We start from the raw sequence: 21,771 nt of genomic DNA, 5'->3' as shown, positions 1-21,771 counted from the left end.
TCATTAGACACTTAACATTGCCTTATTTTATAAACAAAGTGCAGACAGTTGCTTGTATATAATGAGGGATATTCAGACATTTTCATAATTTAAGTTTATGGTATACAGTGGTGGCCAGAATTATTAGAACACCTGTATTCTCACCAGCTAAAAAGTTTTTTTAAATGTTTTTTTATTATTATTTCCTACTAACACACAAAAGATAAATGACTTAACCATTTTTAGCTAGTGAAAAAACTACTGTTCTAATAATTTTGGCCACCACTGTATATTTTTAAATTCCATATAAATAGCAGGTTTTAATGTGCTGACTATATAGGCTATATTTAATTAGCCTGATGATGAAAGTAACAAGTTCAACTATGACCAAGTAATCTTTTTTTTTTTTTGGCTTTAACTAATACTGAATGTCCTATATAACTCTAATATTAATTTCACCACTGTAGCTAGCTACCTGGACATTCATTGCCTCTCCAAAACGACTCGGCCAGTGACCTCTGTTTCAGGGCTGGCACTGCTGGGGGTCTGTCTGGAGGATTTGCCTCCCCTCCTTTTTTGCAGCTCGGCGTTTTCTTTTTCGTGTTGTTTTATGTGTTTGTGTAGATTTGTGGTGTTGCCATAGTATCGAATAGACTTTCTACAAACATCGCAGTTTACAATATTTTCATTTACTGCAGGAAAATAACTCCAAACAGCGATCCTCCTTTCCGTCATCTCAGAACAGCCAAAAGTGTGTGCGCTTTGGCGCTGCTGAGTCACGTGTTGAAAAGACAGCAGAGCAAGAAGGAGCAACGGTGCATACGAGATATAAAAGGAGCGCGGGGTGTTTAGAGACATGTCCGCTCTTTTATGAAACAGGAGCACAGTACTTTAGCGTAAATTAGATGAAATTTAAATAAAAGTATCGATCTTGGAAAGCTACTATCGATCCGATATCAATACCAACGTTGGTATCGATACTATCAATATTAGGATCGATCCGCCAACCCCTAATACTCTGTATTCATGCTTCGATTTTACTGAAATGTTTTGCTCCTAAATGGATCTAATTATTATTATTATTATCCTCAGAAATGGCCAAACTATTATATTTTCCTCTTCTCATGGGTGAGTGTGTTTGTAATTTTATTTATGTTTTATAGTTTCTTTGGATTTTTAATATCTTCTGAAAAGCATTAAAGCAAAGTGTCTCTTTCACAGCTCTCTGCTCCATATCTGAATGTGTTCAGCATCAGTATCACTTTATAAATGAGAACAAGACCTGGGCTGATGCTCTGAGATACTGCAGAGAGAAATACACAGATCTGGCCACTGTTGACAACATGAACGACATGATCCAGCTGAACAAGACTGTGAATGATAGAAGTAATCAGTATGTCTGGATTGGTCTTCAGAGGACGAGTGTTTATAATTGGCATTGGTCTTCAGGTGATCCTGCGCTCTTTCTGAACTGGGCATCTAAAGAAAAAGTCGGCAGTAATGAGTGTACTGTTTTGTATAATGGACAATGGATTAATGAGGCATGTAATAACACCCGTTTCTTCATCTGCTACAACAGTGAGTACAAACTCTTAGAAAAAAAAGTGACATTAAGTAATACATTTTCATTTATTGCATTTAAATGGAGGGTCCCTATATAAGTCTATATATAAACATATTATTTTACAAAAAAGTAAAACAAAAATGTATTTAAATTAAACAAAAACATGTACTGTACGTGCTGCTGTATGGTTAACATGTTGCATATCTGACAATATTAAATATATATGTTTGTAAATTATTTTATATTTTCAAATTGTAAATGCTTAATATATAATATAAAACATTTTGTAATAGGACATTATATGTTTCTGTGTCAGTTTTTATGTTGGATGTTCTGTTATGAAACATGTCAGTAATAATAATAAAATAACAACCAATTTCTTTGATAATACAAGCATTTTTGATAATGTTCCTGTTAATTAATTCACTAATTTTCTTAAAGTGAGCACAGGACTGGTGTTTGTCAATCAGTCGATGACCTGGAGAACCGCTCAGAGTTACTGCAGACAGAATCACATTGATCTGGTCAGTGTGAGGAACCAGAATGAGAGTCAACAGCTGGAGAAGTTCATTAATGACAGAAACTCATCTGGATCTGCAGTCTGGATCGGTCTGTTCAGAGACACATGGCAGTGGTCAGATCAGAGCAACTCCTCATTCAGATACTGGAATACTGGTGAACCAAATAATGCTGGAGGTATTCAAAACTGCATAGGAATGAATCAGCATGCCAAGGGACGATGGCATGACATCTCTGGCACCGGCTCATTTCCTTTTGTGTGTCATGAAGGTGAGCAGATCCTCCAACACACTCAATCCATCATCAGATCCAGATCACTTAAAGTTGACTCTACATGTCTGACATGTCAAATTCCTCCACAGTGTTTGTTCTGCATGTTGTTTTTGATCAGTCTCTCTCTAGTTTCTGCTTTGTTTTGTGTCCAGATAAACTGATTGTGATCCAGCAGAATCTGTCGTGGTCTGAAGCTCTGAGATACTGCAGACAGAATCATGTGGATCTGGTCTCGGTTCAGTCAGTGGAGATGCAGCATCGTGTGATGAACGTGGTTAAACTGGCGTCTACTGAGGCGGTGTGGTTGGGTTTACACAACTTTTGCAGTGTGAACATGTGGCTCTGGGTCAGTGGAGACATGGTGTGCTATCAGAACTGGGCTCCAGGGAACGGCAGCACACCGGAAAACTGCAAACTGGAGAACAGAAAAGGAGCAGTTCAGTCTGGAGGAGATCAGACCTGGATCAGCCTTCCTGAATCTCACAGACTCAACTTCATCTGCACTAAGTACTGAGAGTAAAAAAGATGAGATTGTCAGTGTGTTTACTTACGTTTATTTTTCTGATTTACTTTTATTATAGGTTTGGTTTGTTTCTTAAGTTCTGAGTGAATCTGCTATATGTGCTTAAACAGCCACACTAGTCTGTTTTATTTCTGTATTCTATCATGATATAATATGCTCTTATTACACCAATGTTTCAGATTCAGATTTAATATACTTTAGATGTGATATGATATATCTATATCTGGTGGCGTTTGTCATGTTTTGCATATAATAATGACTATTTGACTGTGTTTCTGTGAGCAGCATTACTGGAGAAACACATCATGAGTCTCTCAGGAGAAGGAAATCTGCTTTAATCATTTAAGTGAAGTGAAGCTTTTGTATAAAACATAACCGACTTCAAATACTGTAAGAAACTGTAGATAACAGAACATCAGCTGAAATAAACTGATCTACAACCTGTGTTTTTGTCTTCTGACTATTTGCTTCTTTCCATCGTGAGTCAAAATAAACTGGAAATAATATGAATAAATGTAAAAATGACATCTGATTGTTGATTTGTCTGGCTCAGATTTAGGAAGTGAATGTTTCTAAAGTGATTGTAGCGCCTCCTGTTGGTGTTTGTGAGTTTACCAAAAAAACAAGAAGCATTTGTTTCTTCCAAAAAGTATAAATGTAACATAAGTAACGCAATTACACTGACTTTAATAATTGTATTTAAACTACACAAAGTTAAAATGTAATTGGTTACGTTACTGCTTTCCCCATAAATGTATTTAGAATACAGTAATGTGAAATACCTTACACCAAACTCTGGTTATAAGGTTATTTATATAAGCGTTTTTGTAAATTGATTAAATAGATCGGTCAGTAATGTTACACAACTGTACACAAATTGCATACACATAATTATCAGATATAATCTGTCCCATCAACCAACACTGATCTAAAATCCCTCCAAGAATCTATTTGTACTTTCAACACACACACACAGAGACATACATATACAGACACTCTCTCTTCATTTAGGATACAACACACATAAATATACGAACACACTTGACGTAGATTCTCAAACTCATTCATCACTAGTGAGTTTTGATATTAGCCATTTCATTGTCAGGCATGCAAACATTTTAAACCCGGTGCATGTTAAGAGTTCTTTTGGAGAATAAATAATATAAATAAACAAGTATAACACTTCAAAAATTTGAGCACGGTGGTTCAGTGGTTAGCACTGTGGCCTCACAGCAAGAAGGTTGCTGGTTTGAGTTCTGGCTTGGTCAGTTGGCATTTCTGTGTGGAGTTTGTATGTTCTCCCCATGTTGGCATGGGTTTCCTTTCTCCGGTTTCCCCCACAGTCCAAACATTTGCACTATAGGGGAATCGAAAAAACTAAATTGTCTGTAGTGAGTAAGTGTGTATGGGGGTTTCTATCAACAGAAATGCCAACTGGCCCAACCGGGACTCGAACCAGCGACGTTGCTAGGTCACTGGTGATTGTAACAACACATCAGAAGATGAAGACGAAACGCAATGAACTTGGTAAATGCAGTGGACTTTGGAGATGCTCTTTGGGGGCGCAAACAGATGCTCAAGACAGTTCTGGAGGGAATAATAATAGAATAATAATACTCAAGCACTGTCATGATGGACTGACGGCTGGGGAAAACAGCATTTCATTCATTCATTTATTTTCTTTTCGGCTTAGTCTCTTTATTAATCCAGGGTCGCCACAGTGGAATGAACTGCCAACTTATTCAGTACATGTTTTACATAGCGGATGCCCTTCCAGCTGCAACCCATCTCTGGGAAACATCCATACACACTCACTCACACACTACGGACAATTCAGCCTACCCAATTCATCTGTACCACGTCTTTGGAAGGAACCCGGAGGAAACCCACGTGAACGCAGGGAGAACATGCAAACTCCACACAGAAACACCAACTGACCCAGCCGAGGCTTGAACCAGTGACCTTCTTGCTGTGAGGCGACAGCACTACCTACTGAGCCACTGCGTCGCCAACAGCATTTTAGTTATTATTTTATAATGTGGTCGGTCCGCTGGTATTCCAATAATGCTGTCCCATCGAATGTATTTTTGTTATCACATGATCTGGCACATGACTTTTTTGATTCCCATGCAAAATATGCATAAAAATAGGTAAATGGAATAACAGCTAAATGTTGTCTGAACTTTCATTTTGGGCTAAAAAATCCATTTAAAAATGACCATCGCAAACCTTAGTAAATGTTTCTTGCGTCATTTCAGTGCTGTCCTCCCATAAATCTTGTGCTTTCACTTCATGTCTTTAGTAAACCCTGTTTGTTTTTTAAACAAATGTCTGAGCTGGGAGAGACTACAACCAGTTAGACTTGTTAAAGCAGCATTTCCTTTGGTGGATTTTGATGTTCAACCAGACTCTTGACAGAGCAACGGCTGGTGTGTAAGAATATTAACTTATATTTATTAGCAAAACTTAATATATCAATGATTAATATTTTTGGTCAAGTCAACATTTATTTCTTATGTAATACAGATTTTGTGAAAGAAACAACAGAAGAATAGAAAATAAACTATTTAATATGTAATTAAAGACCTTTGTTTAAATACAGTGCCACCATTAAGGTAATGCATTGTTTTGCAGACTGAAGAGACACAGTGAAGTTCTGCTGAGGTCTTGCGGGATACCATGAGTTCCAGGTGAGTTGGCACTCATTTACCTTCTACTGGATGATACATTGTTATATAGGGCTCGACAATAATGCTTGTTTGGGGCAAATGAATCTTTGTGACATTGTGAAACATTTTCTTGACCAATTGGGCAAATAACTTGAAAACAGTGATGTTATTTTTGTAAACAAATAATTTATTTGAAATTCTGGGTCCAATTAGAAAATTCTAAATGCACTCGAAAACCAGAAATGCTTAATATTTAATTAAGTAATTATTACAAAGTCATTTTAAAATTTGAATACTTTCCATGACAGCACAGTAATGCTATATTATAAGCAGCAGAAACAAGTATAACACAGAAATGTCCAGTCGGTGCATTATTTGAGGACACTCAATGTGCCTATGCTAACCCATAATCTGAAATGCTATCTAACAGTAAACAATCTGTAGTGACAGATGGCATCATAATAAAACAAACAAAAACATGGGTTGACATTTCCTCATGTTGGTTTGAAGTTGTCGCACTGGTTTTGTTGTCAATCTGGAATGTAATATGCCAGGGTTGTAAACCTACACTCTTCCAGCTGAAACCTGTGAGAGATTGGTGATGTTTTTCTAAAAGACTAAAGTTATAGACTAGAGACAAGTGATGTCCTGTGAAAGTCTAAAGAAGTCTTCAGAGAAACTAGTGATGTGCTTTTAGAAACTATTGAAAGTTTCTGAGTTATGTACAGTCAGAGACTAGTGATGTCTTCTGAGAGACCAGTGATGTCTTGTGGCAGACTAGAGCTGCGAGGTTGTCATGTGGTTGACTAGTGATGTCCAAGTGAGAGACAAAACAAAGGTGTTTTATTGATGATGTCTTCAGAGAAATTGGTGATGCCTTGTGAGAGACTAACAATGACCTGTTAGAGACTACAGACGTTTTCTGAGAGACTAGTTTTGTCCAGTAAGACAGCAGTGATGTCCTTTCAGACATTGGTGATGTCCAGTGGAAGACTATTGATGTCTTCTCTAAGACTAGTGATGTGCTGGGGCAAAATAGTGATGTCCTTTGAGAGACTAGTGTTGAAAGATTGCTCATGAGGTAGACTAGTGATGTCCAAGTGAGAGACAAAACAAGGGGGTTTTGTTGATGATGTCTTCAGAGAAACTAGTAATGTCCTGAGAGAGACCACAGACTTTTCTGAGAGACTAGTTTTGTCCAGTAAGACAGCAGTGATGTCCTTTCAGACATTGGTGATGTCCAGTGGAAGACTATTGATGTCTTCTCCAAGACTAGTGATGTGCTGGGGCAAAATAGTGATGTCCTTTGAGAGACTAGTGTTGAAAGGTTGCTCATGTGGTTGACTAGTGATGTCCAAGTGAGAGACAACATGAAGGGGTTTTGTTGATGATGTCTTCAGAGAAACTGGTAATGTCCAGAGAGAGACAAACGATGGCCTGTTAGAGACTGCAGATGTTTTCTGAGAGACTAGTTATATCTAGTAAGAGAGTAGGGATGTCCATTCAGACATTGGTGATGTCCATTGGGAGACTTTGGAGGCCTTCTCCGAGAACAGTGATGTGTTGAGAGAAATTGGTGATGTCCTTTGGGAGACTAGTTATGTCTAGTAAGAGAGTAGTGATGTCTTTTCAGAGATTGGTCATGTCCAGTGGGAGACTATTGATGTCTTCTGTGAGACTAGTGATGTGTTGTGGAAAAATAGTGATGTCCTTTGAGAGACTAGTGTTGTAAGGTTGTCATGTGGTAGACTAGTGATGTACGGTAAAAGACTAGTGATGTCCTGATATATACTATTGATTGACTAGTGATGTCTGGTGGGTAACTAGAGATATCCTGTGTGAGACTAGTGATTTCCCTATATAGACTGGAGATGTCCTCAGAGGGACTAGTGATGCCTTCTGAGAGACTGTTTATGTCAAGTGAGAGACTAGTAGGGTTGTCATGTGGTAGACTAGTGATGTCCAAGTGAGAAAAAAATGAAGGGGTTTTGTTGATGTCTTAAGAAAAACTAGTGACGTCCTGAGAGAGAGCATAGATCTCAATTCCTGGCGAGTTGTCTTGACCACTTTGATTAGTTGGATTTGCTGTGTTTGATTAGGGTTGGAGCAAAACTGTTTAAAGCTCCAGCCCTCCAGGAACTGAGTTTGAGACCTATGTGTTGGAGACTAGTGGTGTTTTCTTAAAGACTAGTGATGCCTTCTGAGAGACTAGTGATGTCCTGAGTATTGACTATTGATTGAATAGTGATGTCCAGTGGGTGACTAGAGATGTCCTGTGAGAGACTAGTGATACCCTGATATAGACTAGAGATGTCCTGTGAGAGACTAGTGATACCCTGATAAAGACTAGAGATGTTCTGAGAGAGACTAGTGATAACCTGATTTAGACTAGAGATGTCCTGAGAGAGACTAGTGATACCCTGATATAGACTAGAGATGTCCTGTGAGAGACTAGTGATACCCTGATAAAGACTAGAGATGTCCTGTGAGAGACTAGTGATACCCTGATAAAGACTAGAGATGTCCTGAGAGAGACTAGTGATAACCTGATTTAGACTAGAGATGTCCTGAGAGAGACTAGTGATACCCTGATATAGACTAGAGATGTCCTGTGAGAGACTAGTGATACCCTGATAAAGACTAGAGATGTTCTGAGAGAGACTAGTGATAACCTGATTTAGACTAGAGATGTCCTGAGAGAGACTAGTGATACCCTGATATAGACTAGAGATGTCCTGTGAGAGACTAGTGATACCCTGATAAAGACTAGAGATGTCCTGTGAGAGACTAGTGATACCCTGATAAAGACTAGAGATGTCCTGAGAGAGACTAGTGATAACCTGATTTAGACTAGAGATGTCCTGAGAGAGACTAGTGATACCCTGATATAGACTAGAGATGTCCTGTGAGAGACTAGTGATACCCTGATAAAGACTAGAGATGTCCTGTGAGAGATTAGTGATACCCTGATAAAGACTAGAGATGTCCTGAGAGAGACTAGTGATACCCTGATAAAGACTAGAGATGTCCTGAGAGAGACTAGTGATAACCTGGTTTAGACTAGAGATGTCCTGAGAGAGACTAGTGATGCCTTCAGAGAGACTATTTATGTCCAGTGAGAGACTAGTGATGTCTTTTCAGAAACTAGTGGTGTCTTGTGGGAGACTAGTGTTGTAGAGTTGTCATGTGGTAGACTAATGATGTTCAAGTGAGAGACAAAATGAAGGGGTTTTGTTGATGTCTTAAGAGAAACTAGTGATGTCCTGAGTATTGACTATTGATTGAATAGTGATGTCCAGTGGGTGACTAGAGATGTCCTGTGAGAGACTAGTGATACCCTGAGAGAGACTAGTGATGCCTTCTGAGAGACTATTTATGTCCAGTGAGAGACTAGTGGTGTCTTGTGGGAGACTAGTGTTGTAGGGTTGTCATGTGGTAGACTAGTGATGTTCAAGTGAGAGAGAAAATAAAGGGCTGTCGTTTATGATGTTTTCAGAGGAACTCGTGATGTCCTGAGAGAGACTAACGATGACCTGTTAGAGACTACAGATGTTTTCTGAGAGACTAGTTTTGTCTAGTAAGAGAGTAGTGATGTCCAGTGGGGGATTATTGATGTCTTCTTCTAGACTAGTGATGTAAGTAAATAGGTTGTCATGTGGTAGGCCTGAGATATACTATTGATAGACTAGTGATGTCCAGTGGGTAACTAGAGATGTCCTGTGAGAGACTAGTGATATCCTGATATAGACTAGAGATGTCCTCAGAGGGACAAGTGATGCCTTCTTAGACACTGTTTATGTCAAGTGAGAGACTAGTAGGGTTGTCATGTGGTAGACTAGTGATGTCCAAGTGAGAAAAAAATTAAGGAGTTTTGTTGATGTCTTCAGAGAAACTAGTGACGTCCTGAGAGAGACTAATGATGTCCTGTTAGAGCATAGACTGATTTCGTGCGGCTGCCATTTTTAAAAGCGAAATCGAGGCTGCGGTGGGAAGAAACTCGAAAGTATCGTTGGGAGTTACATAGGAATGTTGTGTAGCTGGCTGTATATCTTACCAGCGAAGATAAAGTGACACAAATTTATCATTTCACCGCCTTCCGAGTGACCCGAAGGTCCTTTCTGAATGAATAGTGAAGATAAAAAGGGATATCAGAGCAAATTTTCAGCTAAGTTAAGGGAAATGGCACTAGTTAGCTAACGTTTTCTTTCCCAAACTGAGCACAAACACAGAAGAGCGATTTGCTTGATGACTCGACTGATCTTCATGGCTGCTTTGCGCTCCAGTCTCCGTGTATCTGTGTTTGCACTGGGTGAAGAGCGGTAAACTGAGTGCAAACACAGATACACGGAGACTGGAGTGTGAAGCAGCCATGAAGATCAGTCGAGTCATCCATGCTCAGTGGTGCTTTAATGTTAGCGGGAAATAGACGGTTTTAAAACATCCGTACCGGGACAATACTATTACAGACAACACGAGGGCGTGCTGCAGAGGACTGCAGTGTTTTATCGCTCACCGGGTTACATAGGCTGAGGCAGGAAAGCATCTCCCACTGTGTTTAACTGGTGCCATGAACTGAAGCCTAGGAGGACACTTAAGTGTATTACTCTTACAGAGATTGTGATGTTGTTTGATGCCAAATTGCTTTTAATTGTTTAAATTAAATGTACTGAATGATATTATAGTGATGATTACAACATTTCTGCATTTTGAAATCATGGCAACAGCTGGAGGTGTGTAGTCCACAGCATGTTACTGCTGCTCCTATACTTCCGGGTTTCTTCCCACCGCAGCCTCGCTTTGGTTCTTTAAAATGGCGGCCGCGTGAAATAAGCGTATAGGTCTCAATTCCTGGCGAGTTTTTTTGAACACCTTGATTAGTTGCATTAGCTGTGTTTGACTGGGGGTGGGGCAAAACTGTGCAAAGCTGCAGCCCTCCAGGAATTGAGTTTGAGACCTAAGTGTTAGAGACTAGTGCTTTCTTAGAGACTAGTGATGTGCTTTAAGAAAATAGTGATGTCCTGTCAGAGACTAGTGATGTGGGGTTGTCATGTGGTAGACTAGTGATGTCCAAGTGAGAGAGCAAATAAAGGGTTTTTGTTGAAGTGTCTTTGTTATTATCCAGAACACTGTTAATCTATCATGTTCTCCTGTTATACATTAAAATATTGTTTTGTTAATATGTTTATCATGCAGATCAACTCTCAATCATCAAGGTCCTCCAAAACGATACCGTCTACATACAGAGAGGAAAATACTTGATGATAATGGGAAAGTCAGAATATGGACTTATGGTACAAAAGACGCCAGTAAACAAAACAAAATCCTTCTGCTGGTGGGAGAGACCGGTGCTGGAAAGACGACACTCATCAACTCTTTAGTGAACTGCATACTGGGAGTGAAGTTTGAAGATGAAACATGGAATGAAATCACAGAAGAAGAAGGTGGAGATCAAACAGAATCCCAAACCTCTGAAATCACCATGTATGAGGTCTTTCCAGAGGAGAGTGCCATTTCTCTCACCATCATTGATACTCCAGGTTACGGAGACACTAGAGGACTGGAGAAAGATCTGGAAGTTGCTGAAAATTTAGCTTCTTTGTTTCAGAGCAATGATGGAGTTCGAGAAGTCGATGCTGTGTGTTTTGTTATTAAAGCGTCTAATAATCGTCTCTCAGACAGACAACACTACATTATCAGCTCAGTTCTGTCTCTGTTTGGGAAAGACATTGTGAACAACATTGTGTTTTTAATCACACACTCTGATGGTCTTCCTCCTAAAAATGTCCTCGGTGCCATAAATAAAGCTAAAATCCCCTGCAGACGAGACAGAAGTGGCCAACCTGTTCACTTCATATTCAACAATCGTCAAGCCGATGTCCGTCACAATGAGAAACGCTACATTCGTGCTCAAAGAGACGCCTGGGAAGACTGCATGGAAGAGACAAATCATTTCCTTCAATCTTTGAAAGAAAAGAACAGATGTAGTTTAGAGTTGACTTCAGATGTCTTGATTCAACGCATTCAGTTTGAAGCTTCCATCAGCAACTTACAACTGAGAATCCAAGAAAAAGAGTCAAAGAAGTCAGAAAAAATTCAGATTCAGGAGGCAATGAGAAAAAACAAGGATAGGATTGAAAGAAGCACAAACTTTAGTATTAGATACAAATCGACTGTCAAAATGAAGGTGCCTATTGTAAGTACATCATGGAAAAACAGAAAGGCAACAACCTGCACCGTCTGTGAGGAAAACTGCCATGAGTTTGACTGCTGGTGGGTTTCCAGTACCAAAAATTGTGAAGTCATGAGAGATGGCTTCTGCACCGTGTGCACAAGGAAGTGTCACTACAGCAAACACATCAAAGACAACAAGAAATATGTTATTACCACTTCTGATGTTGTGACTAATTATAACGAATTAAAAAAAGATTATGAAATCCCTCAGAATAAGAGGTTTTCAGTTGCAATGGATGATCTTGACAAAGATCTGAAGGTGATTGAAGATCAAAAGTTAATGATTGTGTTCAAAGCATACAAGACCATCAAACATCTATCTCAGGTGGCTTTAAAACCAGACTCTGCCTTCACCCTCCAGCATCTGGACTTCTTCATCCCCAGAGTCAGGGAGGCTGGGAAAGCAGAATGGGCTCAAGAGCTGGAAGAGATGAGGAGACAAGCAGCAGCCGAAGAAGCTAATAAAGACACTCTGAGTTACCTGAAAGCTGGACTCATAAAACTGTTTCTTGGTGACAAATGAACAAGTGCAGACCAGATGAGCACTTGAGGATGAAGATCCCTGTTTACGATGAGATGAAATGGAGCAGGGGCTGATTTATACAAGTCAAATTAAGAAAATTATTTATCAAGTAGTTTAAGTGTTCATTTTAAAGGCAAGCCACTCCAGTCTAATCTATTAGTTTATGAACTATCATAAACCACTGTCTGTAACACTTTGGGTTAATGGATGGTAGTTTATAACAAAAAAATATTGCATCTGTTGTTTTTCTGGTGTTAATTCTGGCCGAAACCCCTCCAGTCTTTTCTTTTGAATCAATTTCCATATACAATATTTCCCTCAGATTATGTTAATGTATTCTCTACATCAAACTTCTTGTTACATATGGTATATATACATATAATCCCATCAAACCATCTACATCAAATGTATCCAATTCTATGAGTTCTAGTTTAAATATGTAAAAACATATATATATAATAATAAATGAATTATAAATGTCAACATTAAAACCAGAATATTCTCATTCCTCAACTTTTGCACCCTACTATACATATATAACCTAACAAATGAGCATTCCAAGAGAGTTCGCATGGTGAAATACATTACCTTTCCTTAGTACCAGTTGAGACCTGTGAAGGAATATTTACTATATGTGAGTTTAGCATTAATAAACTACATTATTTGTCATCGGTATTAGATGTATAATATAACAGGTATAAAATACATAAAGTTCTACCAAAACCTACAATTAATAAACCATTTGGCGGACTTGTCCAATTATGATACTTGCAGTGGTGTGGAGAGTGAAAGAATAATAACACAAGATGTTCAAGATTACAATGAATCCCCAGAAGGTATGTATTTGACAGAAAGTGACATGTGCTGTTCTCCAGTGCGGGTGTAGTGCTTCTCTTCCCTGTCAGGTGAATTATCCAAAATCCTTGTAAAAGGTAATAGCTGATTGTCAGCTGCTTGAATCTGCTGGAAAACAGAATAATTTAAGCAACAGGATATATGTCTCTGAGGAGTTGTAGTTCATAGTTTCTTCTTCTTTAATAGGGATTCTTGATTCGGTTCATTTGCTGATGACTGGCAGCTCTCCTCCTGTTTTGGTGATTGTGCTGTTGCCATAGTGACGGGAGCATCTATGTGGTGAAAATGGAGGAGTGGGAAGAGGGAAAATTAGGCAGACCAGTCCATACAGACCACATCCTGGATAGTCCATCTGCATTACCGTTGGCAGCACCACTCTGTTGTTGTACTTTAAGTGGAAGTCCTGGAGTACCAAGAACCACCAGGTCACCCTGGCATTGGTGTTATTCGCCTTGACCATCCATTAAATAGTGTGAAACTCCTAGCCAGAGGGTAGTATTAGAGCTCCAGGACTGCCCACTTGATGGCCAGGGCTTCGTTCTGCACTTTAGCCTACCATTTTTTTGGCTGGGGTGAACTTCAGACTGATGTACATGACTGGGTGCTCTTCTCCATCCTTCTCTTGTGTCAGTACAGCACCCAAGCCTGTATTGGAAGTGTCGGGCTGGAGGGCAAAGGGCAGCCAATGTCTGGGACGTGTAGATCCAGGGATGCGGCCAGCATCCTCTTAAGGCTCTGACGTTGCTGTTTCCGCTTTGGGACTCCACTGGATATTTCTGGCTACCCCTTTTTCATCAGTCTGTCAGGGGGCTTGTTATTGATAAGAAATTAGGGGTAAAACAGCAATAACATCCTGCTAACCCCAAAAGCCATGTACCTGGGATTTTGTTTGCGGTTGGGGGGCTTGCTGAACTGCGTCCACTTTAGCTGTCTGTGGTTGACTGAGCCCCCTTCCAATCTCAGGTACTTCACCTTGGCAACCCCTAGGTGGCATTTCTTGGGGTTAGCAGTGAGTCCTGTGTGTTGTAACCCCAACAGCCCCCTCCACATCTGACTAGTTGTTCCTCCCATTTTGACAAGTGAATGACGATGACATCTAGGTCCATCTATAGAAGAGAGGGATCAATCTCTTCAATACATTGAAATGATACACCTGCTCCCTTTTTCTTCATTCAGGCTGGCAGATGTGGCAGTTGACTGGCCCCAGCTTCTCCTGGATGTCTGAACTTTGAGGTGGGTTTGGGCACTGGAACTATATCTCTTGGCTGAAAATCTCTGGGCTGTGTGGGCCGGTCGTACCACCTCTTTGGGGCTTGCTGGAACATGGTCAAATGTTGTTTGATGATGGATATGACTTTATAAAAGTGCTCTTTCATGTCCCTTCTGTGCTCAATGTGGATTCTTCTTGTTCCCATGATTCCCTGGCAATGTCTAGAAGTCCTCGAGGCTGCCGGCCGAAATGAGAAAAAAAATGCAATGATGTTCCAGATCTTTTCCCAGAAAAGCACCATTCACACTTCCATTAAAAAAATACTAGTAAATTCTGTGACGTAATTAACCAGAAATTACTAAAATGGGTCAGTTTATTGTTGACGGCTTCATTTTTCATCATGCTGCTGCTTTTGTCCCAGAGACAAATCATAATACTAAACTGCATGAGAAAAATGTGCCACTAGCATCTGATGGCAAAAGCACACATAAAAATAAAACATTTATAATTACACATGTAGCTACACAGAGGTCCGATTAAGAGATGTGGATGTAACACTTCTGAGAGATAGGTTTCAGTATGTGCTGTAGCTTGTGAGACCCTCTTTGTAAGGAAATACTTCAGGTGTTGTACCAAAATCACCCTGGTTGGCAATTCCTTTTGCATGCACACGTCACAGAGTTGGACACATCGCTTGCAAGTAAATTCACAGGGGTTTATCACAAGCATTGTATTAATCATTTGATCCACAGTAGGCACTAAGAAGGAACGAAGAACTCTGGTTAACAAGCAGCAACTAAATGTCCATGGACAAGAGATTCAAAGGCTTTCTGATGACTCCACAGTAGACACTCCAAATGCCCACAAACAAACCCAGAAATGCCCATAGCATTATAAACTGAAGATTTAACTGCTTTCAATGATTCAGCATGACTACTGAATCATCTCACATAAGTGAGCTTGGAGTAAAAACATATTATATGTGGTAATTTCTGGTAATATGTGCTTATATATATATATATATATATATATATATATATATATATATATATATATATATATATATATATATATATATATATATATATGGGTGCATTTATTGGATTACTGCATTATTAGAAGCTACTCAAAAGCTGTTATTTTTACAGATTGATTTTAATGACTCAATGTCATTATTATCTGACTACGTTTTGCATAGCCTATCTGTATACTACAGCTCTGTGTAGTAAATGCTGCTCGATCTGAACAAATGTGCCGAAGATTTTCTAGAATTGACTTTACTAACAAAATATTAATGAAAATCACCTTTGATTAATCTCTTAGCCCAACACAATATAAGGCATTTCTTAGAAAACAAAATAAAGTATAAGCATGTAAAATAGTCAACTCATTCTACAAAACGTGTGGAAACATTGAACACAAGTAAGCAAGCAGGATATTAGCTTTTCCTTGATATTATACAATGCCATATTCAAATACATACAGTAAACTTCGTCACAGGAGCGCTGCTGGTCACTGATGCCATAAAAACAAATGAGGAGAGATAATCAAATGTTGTTTCTGTTAATATTACACAGACCTGGATATTTTCTAAATCTTCTTGTTGAATGATACTTGTGTACTCTCTGCTCGCCATATGCACAAGACACTTTCTTACCCACTTTTCTTACCTTTTTATGAACCAAAATGTGAGGAATTCTCATTATGTGCAGCACCAGAAGAAGTTCTGCAGTCAATATGATTCATTTGTAACAGAATTTCAGCCAGGACCACTTTGGCCAGTTAGGATGCATTTATTGACTAATTTATATTTGACAGAAGGGTTCCTAATGGGAGTTCTCTCTTCATTGTTATTAGCACACCAACAGTTCCGCAAAGGCTATAAATAAAGACAATCCATTGCTGAAGGTATTGTCATAGTGAAGAAATCATAGAGGCGCAAACAGGAGAAGGATTCAGGGTGCACCAGATGACTAGATCTGATGATGGGGCCAGTAGAGACTCTGGAGATAGAGGAGAGCTGGACAGGGCTGGGGGAGCTTCTGAAGTGGGAAGAGAACTGGATGGGAACAGAGAGACATTTTGGTACAGGACATTCCTAGCTTGGACTGGAGGAGAGGAGTATGGAGCAGATTCAGGATCCAAATAAACTTTTGCAACAGATTTAAGGACTGTAGTTTGTTCTGGGTCAGATCAATGATAAGCAACTTTTTAGCATTGGTGCCCATGACACGTGCAGACTCAGAGCTAGAAGTCCTGACAGGAAAAGTCATCAGACTTTGGAAATAGTTAATAGTTTTATCCAGAGAGAAATATAAGGTTGTAACTTACCAGAGTCAGACACAGATCTGCTTTTTGTATTAGGAAGCAATTGTCTTCATGCATATCTTAATAAATAAATACAAACATAAAACAATAATAATTCCCATCAGGGTGAGGTCATTACAGGTTCTCCAGTACAAGCTGTCAAATGAATTCCTGGACATTGTCACAGCCAGGCTAGGTCCTCCCCACTCACTGTTACCTAATTCATGGTGTGGTCACACTAACGTTTGAGCGTGCAAAATTTAGTCATACGCGCTGTGAAAAGGGGCGGGATTAAACAAGATGATTAGAGATTAAAAAAGGCGAGTGATTGCTCCATATTTTCAAATTCTGTCCAGAAAGGGTCATGTTTTGATCTTCGATTGGTCTCATGCAATCACAGTAACTTTCTAACGCAGTGACCTGCGAAACTTGTCGCACAAGCTTGAGTTTCCGGTTTGACACATTCGCATACATATGAATGGAAGTCTATGGGGAGAAAAGTGCAGTGTGACTTGGGCTTTAAGCTGTGGTCACACTGGGCTTTTCCTCCCATAGACTTCCATTCATACGCACAGGAATGCCTCAGACCGGAAACGCAGGGTCATGCGTCAAGTTTCGCAGGTTGCTGCAGTGCAAAGTTCAAGCTTGGTGAACTCTGACCTGCAAAATTGCATCACTTGACTGCGTGAGACCAATCGAGGATTAAAACAGGACCTCTCTGGACAGAAATTTAAAACATGGAGCAATCACTGGCTTTTTTTATGTCTAATTATCTTGTTTACCATTTTTGCAGCACCGCACAACAGAATTTCGCACACACAATAGCTACGGTCACACTGGATTGCTCCATGTTTTAAATTTCTGTCTAGAGAGGTCTTGTTTTGATCCTCGATTGGTCTTACGCAAACAAATGATGTGATTTCGCAGGTCAGAGTTCACCAAGCTTGAACTTTGCACCGCGGCGAACTGCGAAACTTAACGCATGACCCTGCGTTTCCGGTCTGAGGCATTCCCGTGCGTATGAATGGAAGTCTATGGGAGGAAAAGCCCAGTGTGACTGCAGCTAAACTCTGGTGTGACCGCAGCTTTACCCTGTTCACTGTCACAGCAATCTGCAAGATCTCCATCACCTGAATAATAATCACCAGCTCACCTGCACGTTATTCACCACTCATCAATCCAGCTCATTAATACTTGCATGCTCCCTCACTCAGTGTCCAGCCTCAAACATACGAGAAGGACGAGCGCTCACAGTCAGTCTATTCCTTTTTGGGATATTTATACTCACCTTGTCTGCTCCAAGTATACCCACAGCGTCTTAGTCTCTCTCCTAGTGTTGGTTTCCTCCTGGTTGTGTGTACGTCTACCGTCATCTGTGTTCTTTGTCATTCATTGGTTTCGGGTTCACACCATCCTTGGTCCACTGCTCATCCTCTGAAAGATCAGATTTTACATGATTACCCTCATTCTGCAATAAACTGCCATCTTTACTCTTTACATAGTCTACTAAAACATTTTAAAAGATGAAGATCATTGCTTCAGAAAGTTTGTGAACATCAATCCTATGAGCCAATTATATTGTTTTAAATTGTCAAGTCTGCCAGATATAGTCAGGCAAACCAGGCAAAGAACAATAAGGCTGGTAATTAATTAATATTTATTCACAGCGGTAGAAGCAGACATCATGGTTTTTATGTGTGTTCCTTATTGGATCTGTGACCTTGTAACAACTTTTCTTGTGGCTAATTGGCATTTTTCCATTTTAACGTGAACTGCCTCTGTTGGAGTAGTGTTATGTGACTACTGATTAATGTAGACCTGTGAATAATCAAGGCGGTGAGCTAATTACAAAGTAAAGCTGCTGTCACACTTGGCTTTACCTCCCTTAAGCTACGGTCACACCGGGCTTTGTGTGTGCGAAATACTGTCGTGCGGCGCTGCAAAAAGGGGCGGGATTAAACAAGATGATTAGACATAAAAAAAAGCGAGCGATTGCTCCATGCTTTAAATTTCTGTCCAGGGAGGTCATGTTTTGATCCTCGATTGGTCTCACGCAGTCAAGTGATGCGATTTCGCAGGTCAGAGTTCACCAAGATTGAACTTTGCACTGCAGCAACATGCGAAACTTGACGCATGACCCCGCGTTTCCGGTCTGACGTATTCGCGTGCGTATGAATGGAAGTCTATGGGAAGAAAAGTCAAGTGTGACCGTAGCTTTAGACTTCTATTCATACGCACGCAAATGCATCAGACCGGAAACGCAGCGTCATGCGTCAAGTTTCGCAAGTTGCTGCGGTGCAAAGTTCAAGCTTGGTGAACTCTGACCTGCGAAATCGCATCACTTGACTGCATGAGACCAATCGACAATCAAAACAGGACCTCTCTGGACAGAAATTTAAAACATGGAGCAATCGCTGGCTTTTTTTAATGTCTAATCATCTTGTTTAATCCCGCCCCTTTTCGCAGCGCCGCACGGCAGAATTTCGCACACACAAAGCCCAGTGTGACCGTAGCTTAAAACTGATCAATACATGATTTGACTAGAACTCATGAAATCACATGATGATGGAAAACAGAAGATGATGAAACCTGTTGGTCGCAAACAATATCCAAGGTGATGAAGAAAATACAATGCAAACTGTTGTGTAATTTTCAAGAGAAGACACTATGGAAATTCTTTATCAAACACAAGCCTACTGAATTTATACCACATTCAAATGATCACGCTTGTAAACATTACAACATCATAGATAAATACATGCATTTATTACAATACCTGAATGAGGAAAAATGCCTTTGTTTAGAGTAATAAACATGATGGGATGTGCTGAATGATTGGTGAAAGCAGATATAGTCTGAAGCTGCAGACAGAAACATCAGACTGAGGACAGAAACACACCACCTCTGAAGTAAGAACAACTCACATCTACATTATACACACAAACACACTTCTGACATCTGTTGATGCTCTTATTGTTTACTCTGCATTTATGTTTCCCTTTTACCTGCTGAAATGTTTTACTATGAATCTGATTGTTTATCTATATTCTCTTCCTCAGAAATGACCCAAACACAATACTTCCTCCTCATTGGTGAGTGTGTTTGTAGTTTTATCTATGGTTTATAGTTTCATTAGGTTTGACTCTGTTCTGAAAAGCATTAAAGCAAAGTGTCTCTTTCACAGCTCTCTGCTCCATATCTGAATGTGTTCAGCGTCAGTATCACTTTATAAATGAGAAGAAGAACTGGACTGAAGCTCAGAGATACTGCAGAGAGAATTACACAGATCTGGCCACTGTTGACAACATGAATGATATGATCCAGCTGATGAAGAGTGTGAATGATGTACGCCTCTGGATTGGTCTTCAGAAGACGAGTGTTTATAAATGGCATTGGTCTTCAGGTGATCCTGCGCCCTTTCTGGACTGGGCATCTGGACAACCAGCCGGCAGTGATAATTGTGCTGTTATAAGAAACGGACAGTGGATTGTTGGCCCGTGTAGTGACACCTCATTCTTCATATGCAACAACAGTGAGTACAAACCCCTAAATTACCAAAGCTTATTCTAACACATTTTTATGAATATTTTACAGTAGTAAACATCATACATTAACAAAAACTTCAACAAATAAATTTTACAGATTTTGAAAAAAGGGAAAGAACATGATGAGATATTGAATGTTTTTAAAGCCAATCTTTTAAAGATTTAACACCTTTTAGTAATATTCATATGAATGTTTATAGTAATGAAAGCATGTTTGATGCTTCCACCATTACTTCTGTTCAACATTACTTCTGTTTAAATCACAACGCATAAAAAGAATAAAGTTTCCATTTGATTTTCTTAAAGTGAGCACAGGACTGGTGTTTGTCAATCAGACGATGACCTGGAGAACCGCTCAGAGTTACTGCAGACAGAATCACATTGATCTGGTCAGTGTGAGGAACCAGAATGAGAGTCAACAGCTGGATAAATTCATTAATGACAGAAACTCATCTGGATCTGCAGTCTGGATCGGTCTGTTCAGAGACACATGGCAGTGGTCAGATCAGAGCAACTCCTCATTCAGATACTGGTATCCTGGTGAACCAAACAATGCTGGAGGTAATCAAAACTGCATAGGAATGCATCAGCATGCCAAGGGACGATGGCATGACATCTCTTGCACCGGCTCATTTTCTTTTGTGTGTCATGAAGGTGAGCAGATCCTCCAAACACACTCAATCCATCATCAGCTCCAGATCTCTTAAAGTTGACTCTACATGTCTGACATGTCAAATTCCTCCACAGTGTTTGTTCTGCATGTTGTTTTTGATCAGTCTCTCTCTAGTTTCTGCTTTGTTTTGTGTCCAGATAAACTGATTGTGATCCAGCAGAATCTGTCGTGGTCTGAAGCTCTGAGATACTGCAGACAGAATCATGTGGATCTGGTCTCGGTTCAGTCAGTGGAGATGCAGCATCGTGTGATGAACGTGGTTAAACTGGCGTCTACTGAGGCGGTGTGGTTGGGTTTACACAACTACTGCAGCATGAACATGTGGCTCTGGGTCAGTGGAGACATGGTGTGCTATCAGAACTGGGCTCCAGGGAACGGCAGCACACCGGAAAACTGCAACCTGGAGAAGAGAAAAGGAGCAGTTCAGTCTGGAGGAGATCAGACCTGGATCAGCCTTCCTGAATCTCACAGACTCAACTTCATCTGCAAAAACTACTGAGAGTGAGAAAAGATGAGACTGTCGGTATCAGGTTCTGTGTTGTTGTGTTCCATGTGATTATGTTTTGGTCATGTGATTCCTTTGTTCAGTTTTCCCGCCTGTCGTTTGTTTCATGAGTTTCCCCTGTATGTACTCAGTTTAATCATGTCCCTTGTATTTACATCCCTGAGTTTGTTTAATTCCTTGTTCGGTATTAAATTGTCTACACCCTTGATGTCACTTCATGTTTCCTGCATGTCTATGTTCCAAAGCCTGTAGTAAATGTTTTGTTAATAACTACGTATTTTGATAAACTCTTGCGATCCAGTGCATCTCTTTATAGAGTGAAAACATGACAAGATACCAGACCTAAACAGTTAAGTGCGGCGGGTTTTCCCCTATTTTTCAACCCCTTCCCCCCT

The 21,771-nt window shown here is 39.9% G+C and overlaps 3 protein-coding genes across 4 annotated transcripts; all 3 read left to right on the top strand.

The window, feature by feature from the left end:
- Positions 1-1,073: 1,073 nt before the first annotated feature.
- LOC130232658 (macrophage mannose receptor 1-like) lies at positions 1,074-2,976 on the top strand. The gene is made up of 4 exons (XM_056462634.1): positions 1,074-1,107; positions 1,201-1,557; positions 1,985-2,332; positions 2,488-2,976. Exons 1-4 carry the CDS (start codon positions 1,074-1,076, stop codon positions 2,847-2,849), a joined length of 1,101 nt encoding a protein of 366 aa, XP_056318609.1. The 3' UTR covers positions 2,850-2,976.
- A 2,249-nt stretch (positions 2,977-5,225) lies between these two features.
- LOC130232651 (uncharacterized) lies at positions 5,226-12,968 on the top strand. 2 transcript variants are annotated; one of them, XM_056462624.1, is made up of 3 exons: positions 5,226-5,291; positions 5,493-5,548; positions 10,721-12,968. In XM_056462624.1, exons 2-3 carry the CDS (start codon positions 5,538-5,540, stop codon positions 12,279-12,281), a joined length of 1,572 nt encoding a protein of 523 aa, XP_056318599.1. In that variant the 5' UTR covers positions 5,226-5,291; positions 5,493-5,537; the 3' UTR covers positions 12,282-12,968. The 2 variants fall into 2 exon arrangements, with proteins under 2 accessions (XP_056318599.1, XP_056318600.1); XM_056462625.1 differs by having other exon boundaries at positions 5,249-5,287.
- A 6,746-nt stretch (positions 12,969-19,714) lies between these two features.
- Positions 19,715-21,526, top strand: LOC130232703 (macrophage mannose receptor 1-like). The gene is made up of 4 exons (XM_056462679.1): positions 19,715-19,745; positions 19,838-20,185; positions 20,505-20,852; positions 21,009-21,526. The coding sequence occupies exons 1-4, from the start codon at positions 19,715-19,717 to the stop codon at positions 21,368-21,370; spliced, it is 1,089 nt and encodes a 362-aa protein (XP_056318654.1). The 3' UTR covers positions 21,371-21,526.
- Positions 21,527-21,771: the final 245 nt, after the last annotated feature.

The sequence above is a fragment of the Danio aesculapii genome, chromosome 7, assembly GCF_903798145.1.
Source record: "Danio aesculapii chromosome 7, fDanAes4.1, whole genome shotgun sequence".
In the NCBI taxonomy this organism is placed as follows: Eukaryota; Metazoa; Chordata; class Actinopteri; order Cypriniformes; family Danionidae; genus Danio; species Danio aesculapii.
Note: the sequence above shows the minus strand (reverse complement) of the source record. Positions and strands in the feature narration are given on the sequence as shown.

Excerpts from the sequence above, each read along its gene's own strand:
- LOC130232703 (XM_056462679.1), top strand. The coding sequence starts at position 19,715 with ATGACCCAAACACAATACTTCCTCCTCATTG. Across the intron at positions 19,746-19,837 it reads ACAATACTTCCTCCTCATTG|CTCTCTGCTCCATATCTGAA; the intron begins GTGAGTGTGTTT and ends TCTCTTTCACAG. Across the intron at positions 20,853-21,008 it reads TTCTTTTGTGTGTCATGAAG|ATAAACTGATTGTGATCCAG; the intron begins GTGAGCAGATCC and ends TTTTGTGTCCAG.
- LOC130232658 (XM_056462634.1), top strand. The coding sequence starts at position 1,074 with ATGGCCAAACTATTATATTTTCCTCTTCTCATGG. Across the intron at positions 1,108-1,200 it reads ATATTTTCCTCTTCTCATGG|CTCTCTGCTCCATATCTGAA; the intron begins GTGAGTGTGTTT and ends TCTCTTTCACAG. Across the intron at positions 1,558-1,984 it reads TTTCTTCATCTGCTACAACA|TGAGCACAGGACTGGTGTTT; the intron begins GTGAGTACAAAC and ends ATTTTCTTAAAG.